Source organism: Phalangium opilio, unplaced genomic scaffold (genome assembly GCF_054372755.1).
Source record: "Phalangium opilio isolate 3A_F unplaced genomic scaffold, DU_Popi_V2 ptg000090l_1, whole genome shotgun sequence".
NCBI classification, from domain to species: domain Eukaryota; kingdom Metazoa; phylum Arthropoda; class Arachnida; order Opiliones; family Phalangiidae; genus Phalangium; species Phalangium opilio.
Window position 1 is genome coordinate 2,932,247 of NW_028324195.1, and position 7,720 is coordinate 2,939,966.

A 7,720-nucleotide genomic window follows, 5' to 3' on the forward strand; every position below is an offset into this window, starting at 1 on the left:
AATATGAACTTTAAAATTTATAAGTTAAAATAATAAAAGCGATAAAAACAATAAAAACATTAAAAGCGATAAAAACGAATCGGAACGACACTGTGAATACCAACCGTCCACAACGTCTTTTTATAGCTAAAAATCTGGAGGCACCAAAGAGAATTTAGAAGGGGAGTGGAAGGGGTGGTTTGGAATCTAGCGCAACGTCGTCTGCTAAATGTTATCTAGGGCTAGGCAGGTCGATTTCAGGTATTTTTTTTTTTTGCTCTGGGTCCGGGATTAGGCTAGGGCTTGGTGCCATATAGCCAGAATTTTGTAGTTAGCTCCCGTTTAAAGATCGCCAGCGTTTGTAACAGAGAGATTTTAGAACATGTGACCGGAAACTCGCCTACCCCAAAAAGCTCAACGCGACAACTTGTTTGGGCTTCATCACGTTTAATAGAGTCTTCCACTCCCCTTCTAAATTCTCTCTGGAGGCACGAGCCACACACGAATATGTTAACCAATGAGAATAGGGCATAGATAAAATATACTCTAAGGTGCTGGAGTGGAACTCAGATGAAACGAGGGGATGTGGTTTTTTTTTATAAAAAAGTCTTTGTCAAATTAGTAAGAATTTATATCCAGAGGAAAATAGTTTTTATATTATAAAACTAAGTTCAAGTTGGCCGGGAGTGTGGCGCACTCCTGTAAGCCACGCTTCTGGGCGGCAAAGTTTGAGGGAATACGACACATGTCGGCGATCCTAGTCCTACCCTATAGGTGCCGACTGGCCCGTGTCCGCACTCCGCCGGAGGTGACTTGACCCCCACACCCCTTCCGTCACCTCCCAAGTAAACCTCATTTCCTTCCAGTGTTTAACCATAGCCCACTCGATAGCGCGAGCAGCTTGCGTCGTGACGCGCGTGATCGAGTGGGCTATGGCCGAACCATTTTTTTCCCGCTACATAGATCGAAAAGAAGCCCAATTGGGCGGTACCGCCCATCTGGCAACTCTGTACATTGGAACGGGAAACGGCTATATATAGCGCTTTTCCTTACGAACCTCGCATTCGTAGTAATAACGACGTTGAAGCTAAAGGAGTTCGGTTACGGTTTATTATTTAGGCGGAAGCTCCGATTTAGGTGATTATAATTATTTTTAAGGATTTTATTCCCCCACGTTTTATAGTTGATAGTGTATGTAGTTTTTAATTACTTAATTAATGGATGGATTAATTATAATTAATGTTTACAGGGTGATATTAGCTCTGATAATGCATGCTCGAGTCAATCTCAACAGAACCAGAATCCTGATGAGTTTGTCTACAATCAAGAACTGCAGGAACTTCGCCTGCAATCACGCGGTTCTGACCCAATTGAAATGGATGAAGATTGGTCGTCTGAAATCCTTATCTTTGGCTCTGTTCCATGAAGAAAGTGGCTACGACTATTGAAGCGGATATTGGTGAGGGGGGATATAATTATGATGAAGATGATGAGCATTTTCCAGCTGGTTAGTTTGTTTTTTAACATTTTTTTTTAATTCGTTGGCGTCATAGAAGTAATTATATTTTAATTGCAGCGGCAAGTCCCTCGGGAGGAGACTTTGGTGGAAGCCAAGAGATCATGGAATTCGCATTCGCGCAACTTCAAAAAGAAGCTCAAACGCAAGCCCTTGCATTCGCGGGAGAAAATCTTGTTCAACAACCTGATAAAGTATTAAATTCCCTTAACTTATGTTTAATTTAATTAAAATGATCAACTTTAATTTTAGATCGGTAAACCATTATTCGTTTACCAGAAAACGGCCAAAAAGATTAAACGAGCAATGTGGACTGTTCTCTCCAAATCTGTACTTATATTAATTAATTAATTTCAATGAAATTTTATAGGTGAATGATAAAATTATTTTTATTAGGAGGAAGATAAGGAAAAAATGCCGGATTCCATGATGTTCTCCGAACTGTACAGAGAGATACCGAAGCATCTTTTTAAATTTTTTAATTTACTTTTAATTTTTTTAACTTAATTTTTTTAACTTAATTTTTTTAACTTAATTTTTTTAACTTAATTTTTTTAACTTAATTTTTTTAACTTAATTTTTTTAACTTAATTTTTTTAACTTAATTTTTTTAACTTAATTTTTTTTGTATGAAACGGATAAAACTCTAATTTTAATAAATAATAGATTTTTTTCACATGATATTTATGGTTTATTAAATTTGACTTTTTGGAAAAATTAGCCTTATTCCTGATCAGCGCCACTAGGTGTAGCGGCGAATTTTCGAACTATTAAATGACCATAGCCAATGAGAGGGCGCCAAAAACGGAAAGAAATTTGATTTTTTTACATCTCTGCTTGTTTTTGAGTTAGCGGGGAAAAATCGTCACCCAACTAACAATGGTTTCTAGTTAATTAGACTGTGGGGAGTCCGAAAAAAATAATTAAAAAATTATTTGGCCGCCGCAAGTTGGTTAAAAAAATTTTTGAAAATTTCAAAATCCACTCACTTACCCTCATTGAAGCCGCTATCCCCTTAACGCATTCTGCACTCAATCTTGCAAAATAAGCCGGGGGGGGGACTGTGAAAAATTGACGTACTCGCGCCGGAAACATTTACGTACTCGCGCCGGAGATATAGCTATGGAATTTTTTAAGCTTCCTGAAACTGTTCATTTCTGATAAAAGGACGGAAATATAATGCGAGAAAAACTGCTATGTTTTGGGAAAGTCGTTGAATTTTTGGGGAATTCGATAAATGATAACGGTAAATTTTGGTAAATGCCGTCAAAGTATTCTCGGATTTATAAATCTGAAGGACAATATTTTGGAAAAGGTGTCAAATTATTCGGGAATTTGATAAATGTGAAGGACGATATCATGGAAAAAGGTGTCAAATTAATCTGAATTTGATAAATCTGGAGGACGTTATTTTGGAAAAGGTGTCAAATTCAACTCCAAAATGAGTGACGTACTTCCACTTCCTGCCCCTCAACAATTTCATTTTTGTCGCCTTCTTTAGGAGTGGGAGCTAGTCTAACTCTTCGGAATGGAAACTTTCTTTCAGGCTGCCAACTTAAAAACAAAATGGTAAGGTAATTGGACTAATAGAGGTTTAATAAATGTTTAAAGGAGACTGAAATAAAATTAAAATAATTTTTTATAAAATAAAAAACTATTTTAAGCAGTGTCATTTTTCGTGCGGAACAAAAGAAAAAGTTTTTACTCATTCTCAAAGGCCACGGAAACCTCTTCGTCATGTAGGTCCGTTATAAATGCCTAAAGAAAGATATACTTTAGTTAAATACTCAAGATTAGGTTTTCAGTTATAGGCTTAAAATGGATCCACTTCCAGTCAGTTTTTTAACATAGGTCCTTACTCTTCATGAGCACCAAACTTTCCAATGAATGCTTTTATGACCTTTCAACTCAATATTTTAAAGCTCTCTTTTAAACTTATAGTGGCTCAAAACTTAAGGTAAAGATAATTCACATTTTCGGTGTAAAGATGTAACTTTTACACATTAAAACTTCACTAAATGTTTCATAATGTTCTAACTGACACCATAAGTTTATAAGATACGTTACATAAGTATGTCACTACCCATACTTCGTAATGTTAAAGGTTTAATGAGAGCTATTTCAAGAACGACGTGAGAATTGACTACACTCGGTTTTGCAGTCCATCCTCCTCTTTAGTCTGTACTAAGCCTATGACAGGGCCTCACTAGGCGTCGCTTTACGAGAATCTATGACGTTTCACCTACGTCACTTCATGACAAGCTCTCATTAACGAGTGACACACTTATGGAACATGTCTTATAAACTTATGCTGACACCTATAAGTTTTCTAACATCATACAACACTAAGAAAAATATAAATTTCAAGTAGAATTACGCAACTAAATTCCGAATACTAGTTAGGTATAATTTAAATAAGCAGTTATTAGATAATTTTCAAAACAGGTTTAACGTTGAAACATTGCCAGGTGGTGGTAAAACTAAAACTGCACTCAAGTTGATTGAACTCTAACCATTCTAATGTTATCAAAGCTAGTACTCAAAGGTCTATAAAAGGCTTGAGCTAAAGTTTGGACTTAACTACTCAAGCTACAAATGAATCCAAACTCATTGTACACAATACTTGAAGCTCTACTAACTCATCATAAGCTATTTTCTATCATTTGTTAAACATCATGTAAAAACTATGTAGCTACACATTTCCACATTAAGGGCTTCTGCTTTTACATAATTTTATTTTTCCGCGGCGCTGCCGAATCGAGTCTCGAATTTGCGGGCTATTCCCAATTGCCACCGTGCGACAAGGCCTAAGCCTAATCAAAAGGGTTTCCAGGGCTGATACTAACTCATACGCTCAATTTTAGTTGAATAAGGGTGGAATTCATAAACGTCGGACGCAACGCAATTTAGTACAGGCGAAGGCAGGGCGTCGTGCGCCAAGTCCTGCCTTTTGCGCACGACGACCTGCCTTTGTCTGTACTAAATTGCGTTGCGTCCGACGTTTATGAATTCCACCCTTAAGTGACTAATTAATTTAAAAACAGTAAACAAAAAGTGACTAAATAAGGGCAAATTAAGCTATAAAAAGGACCACTTGAAATGAAATGTTTTCAGAGATGACCGATTTAGAAGATATTTTAAAGGTTGGTGTCGTAATTAAGCCCAATCTATGGCCTTAGATATTTCCAGTCAAAGGAAAGGTCACCTCAGAAAAGGTCTTCGGCGAAATTCAATTAGACCATTTTGGAGCACAGCTCAGAACGCAAAGTAAAGATGTAGTTTTAAATCAAAAACAAAACATACATTTGAATTGGATTGATTTTAAGTAATAAGTTAAACATTTGCTGAGCGAGCGAAGCGAGCTCCACGATTTTCGGGTTTTATCAACTATTTTTGCGCTTAAACCGTCTTACACTCAATTATATTACGTTTAACGTTGTAGTCGAGAAGATAAATAACACCGAAAGACTCAAAAATCCTTAAAAAGTGACAAATAGTAACCAAGTTTTGGAAAAGTGACTTTTAGTGAAAAAAAGTGACTTAGTATCAGCCTTGGACCGTTTCCCGCGCGTTAAGCCTGAAAACGATGACGCGCGGGCAAAACCGATATTTTCCTTGGGATATTAGGATTTGGCATAAGGTTTTCTAAACCGGGAATCGTTCAAATCTTAATGAAAAACTGTATATTACCTTGTAGTAGGCTCCGTTTTCGCCGCAAACTTCGACAGAAAGATCCTCCATTTTGCTACTGCTCGGGATAATGGGAGAAACTCGTAAGATTTCATCCGTCGGTTCGGCGGCTTGCATGCGTTCCTCTTGTTGATTACCGAACGTATAGATTAAAATTAAAAACTCACGAACTTCCCGACAAACCGAAAATCAGACAAACTAAGAGTAAACTCTCGTAACAAAGGCTTTTTATTACGTTCCTGCTTTCGACAAAAAACAATAGTTTATCTTTTGTGTCCAAGAGCGGCCCTAGAATGGGAAGTATTTTTTAATTTTTTTGGGGGGGACGATTTTGCACTTTTTTGAATAACGACGAGGAAATATACTCTCAGTATTTAAAAAAGTTAATGTGGTGGAAACCTTGTTTTATTTTTTAACTCACTTCCTTTTTTAAAAAAAATAAGTCTCTACTCAGTACCATAAGTTAATTAAGCCTTAATTAAGGCTTAATTAACTTATGTCAGTACGCATGGCAAAACAAAAAGCCAAAAGGAAAAATGAGCCAATCACCCATCGTTATTTTGTACCCTTTCAGGCTTTCCCTGGAATTTCCAGAGTGGCGCGAAACTTGAGTGGGGGTCCGGGGTAAACGACTAAATGTGGTACTGCTATAATAGTAGCAGTAGAGATACTGCTATAGGAGTAGCAGTTGAGAGGTTAAGCATTTCTTAACGCTTTAACTTTGACCTTTGACACTATAACATCTTCACATGAACAGAAGTATAAATTATCGTGGTAAATAATTTATATTAAATAATATTATATAAAACAATTATAATAAAATAAATAATATTCCATAAATTAATATAAAAAAATAGTCTTATAATTATGTTTAAGATATTTTGTATCTTAGATGGCGCGCTAAGCGTTTTGGAAGGGGTGAAGAAATGTATGAAATGTTTAGTTAGATCTTTAAAATTGAGATGTTTCGAGATAAAATAGCGTAAACGTTGAAAACGTTCTCGTAGAGGTTACGGCTGCAATATATTGCCTAAGAACCATGTTAAAGTGTTTGTTGAGTAATAGGGTCTGTCAAGATCATAGGCCACGATCTAGGCGGTTTCCAATGACACCCTCTCGACTTAATGACCTTTTAAACGGTTACAATACATTTTGCAGTCCTACCATTTGCGATAACCTAAGAAAAACGTAAAATTATTAATTGGATGCTACATAAATTATTATTTAGCAGGAAGTGTGAGATAAACTTGGAAATCATTGTTTTAGATTCTTGTATGGTAAGGTTATCCATTTTTTGCTCCTATTGAAATTTGAAAAGCGTGGGAAAAATTGACGGGAAAACTAAGTTTCCGGTCTTTGGCGGTCTAGATAGTGCCGACACCTGCTGGCGTATTCTGCAACAAAACTAATATTTTCTTATTTACTTAAATTAATTTTAATTTGGAGGAAAAAAAAGTGTGTATTTATTTTAGTGTACATTGTTAGAAAATTAATCGTAGTTAACTTTATTTTAACTGTTAAGTTCATCTACGATCATATAACTCCATGCATTTCTTATATTAATTGTATGACAATTTATCATAGTTTGAGCAAACTAATTTTGAAGTTAACTATTTCTCTGTGGTATTTTCGGTTGAGGTAGAAGATGCTTCCGTTGTAGATGTAGTTCCTTCCGTTTCCGCTTTTTCGGTTGTAGTTGTTATTGCAGCCGTAGTTGTAGTTGTAGCAGCGGTTGTAGTTGTAGTTGCAGCGGCGGTTGTAGTTGTTGGTGCCTCAGTAGTCGTAGTGGTTGTGATAGTTGCTTTAGGCGTAACTTCCTCAACGATCCTACTACTTGTCGATGCTGGTACAGTCGGTATTTCAACTACCACGCTTCCTTCCGTAGTCCCTTCCGGTGTTGAAGTGGTCGTTTCGTTGGTCGCAGTTTCATTGCCTACGCGATCAAAAACCAATCAGTTAAACAAGAACCGGTTCTTGTAGTTTCAGACTAGTTTCAGAATTGTTTTCGATCAATAGGTTAAGGTCATTTTTGGTCAACTTAGTCAAATCCGGTGCTCGCGACATGCCTACAGACACCACAACTACCGCGGTCGCTCAAGCTGACAACGTATACGTTAATGAAATTTAAGTAATGCAAAATGATACATTCGCTTAAAACTTGCACATTACACGAGCTCAAATAATTGGTGGCTATCTCAGCTACCGAAAAGATACCATACTAATGTTTAGATGGGGTAGTTAAAAGAGTTAAAACACATCCCATTGATAAGAACTTTTTTGTTTTGAGTAAAGAATTTGTAGACTGAGGAGCCCCAATAGGCAAAAAATGACGTCAAAGTCCTATTGAAATGTGACACGCTTCATTTTGGGTAGCCGTAGCACCCACCCTCTAACGTGGTACCCGCAACATATGTTCAACTAAAAAGAACCGAAATACCCACCCGCAAATTTTTTCTACCCACCCATATCCACCCGCGGGTGGGTTGGGTTTTTTACGGATAACCCAAAGATTTGACTGCGGGCTCCCACCTCTAC

At 36.9% G+C, this 7,720-nt stretch overlaps 2 protein-coding genes across 2 annotated transcripts; one reads left to right on the top strand and one right to left on the bottom strand.

Moving 5' to 3' along the window:
• Positions 1-1,323: 1,323 nt before the first annotated feature.
• Positions 1,324-2,125, top strand: LOC149645014 (uncharacterized). The gene is made up of 4 exons (XM_089850439.1): positions 1,324-1,438; positions 1,556-1,689; positions 1,748-1,825; positions 1,892-2,125. Exons 1-4 carry the CDS (start codon positions 1,402-1,404, stop codon positions 2,000-2,002), a joined length of 360 nt encoding a protein of 119 aa, XP_089706565.1. The 5' UTR covers positions 1,324-1,401; the 3' UTR covers positions 2,003-2,125.
• Positions 2,126-2,518: 393 nt separating this feature from the next.
• LOC149645015 (RNA-binding protein FXR1-like) lies at positions 2,519-6,078 on the bottom strand. The gene is made up of 3 exons (XM_089850440.1): positions 5,186-6,078; positions 3,201-3,253; positions 2,519-3,049 (listed from the first exon to the last, which is right to left on the bottom strand). The coding sequence occupies exons 1-3, from the start codon at positions 5,300-5,302 to the stop codon at positions 2,926-2,928; spliced, it is 294 nt and encodes a 97-aa protein (XP_089706566.1). The 5' UTR covers positions 5,303-6,078; the 3' UTR covers positions 2,519-2,925.
• Between the last annotated feature and the right edge of the window lie 1,642 nt (positions 6,079-7,720).

Coding starts and splice junctions, on each gene's coding strand:
- LOC149645015 (XM_089850440.1), bottom strand. CDS start 5,302: ATGCAAGCCGCCGAACCGACGGATGAAATCTTACGAGTTTCTCCCATT. Junction 3,254..5,185: donor AAAACGGAGCCTACTACAAG/GTAATATACAGT, acceptor ATCTTTCTTTAG/GCATTTATAACGGACCTACA. Junction 3,050..3,200: donor TCCGTGGCCTTTGAGAATGA/GTAAAAACTTTT, acceptor TTTGTTTTTAAG/TTGGCAGCCTGAAAGAAAGT.
- LOC149645014 (XM_089850439.1), top strand. CDS start 1,402: ATGAAGAAAGTGGCTACGACTATTGAAGCGGATATTG. Junction 1,439..1,555: donor GACTATTGAAGCGGATATTG/GTGAGGGGGGAT, acceptor TTTTAATTGCAG/CGGCAAGTCCCTCGGGAGGA. Junction 1,690..1,747: donor TTGTTCAACAACCTGATAAA/GTATTAAATTCC, acceptor CTTTAATTTTAG/ATCGGTAAACCATTATTCGT.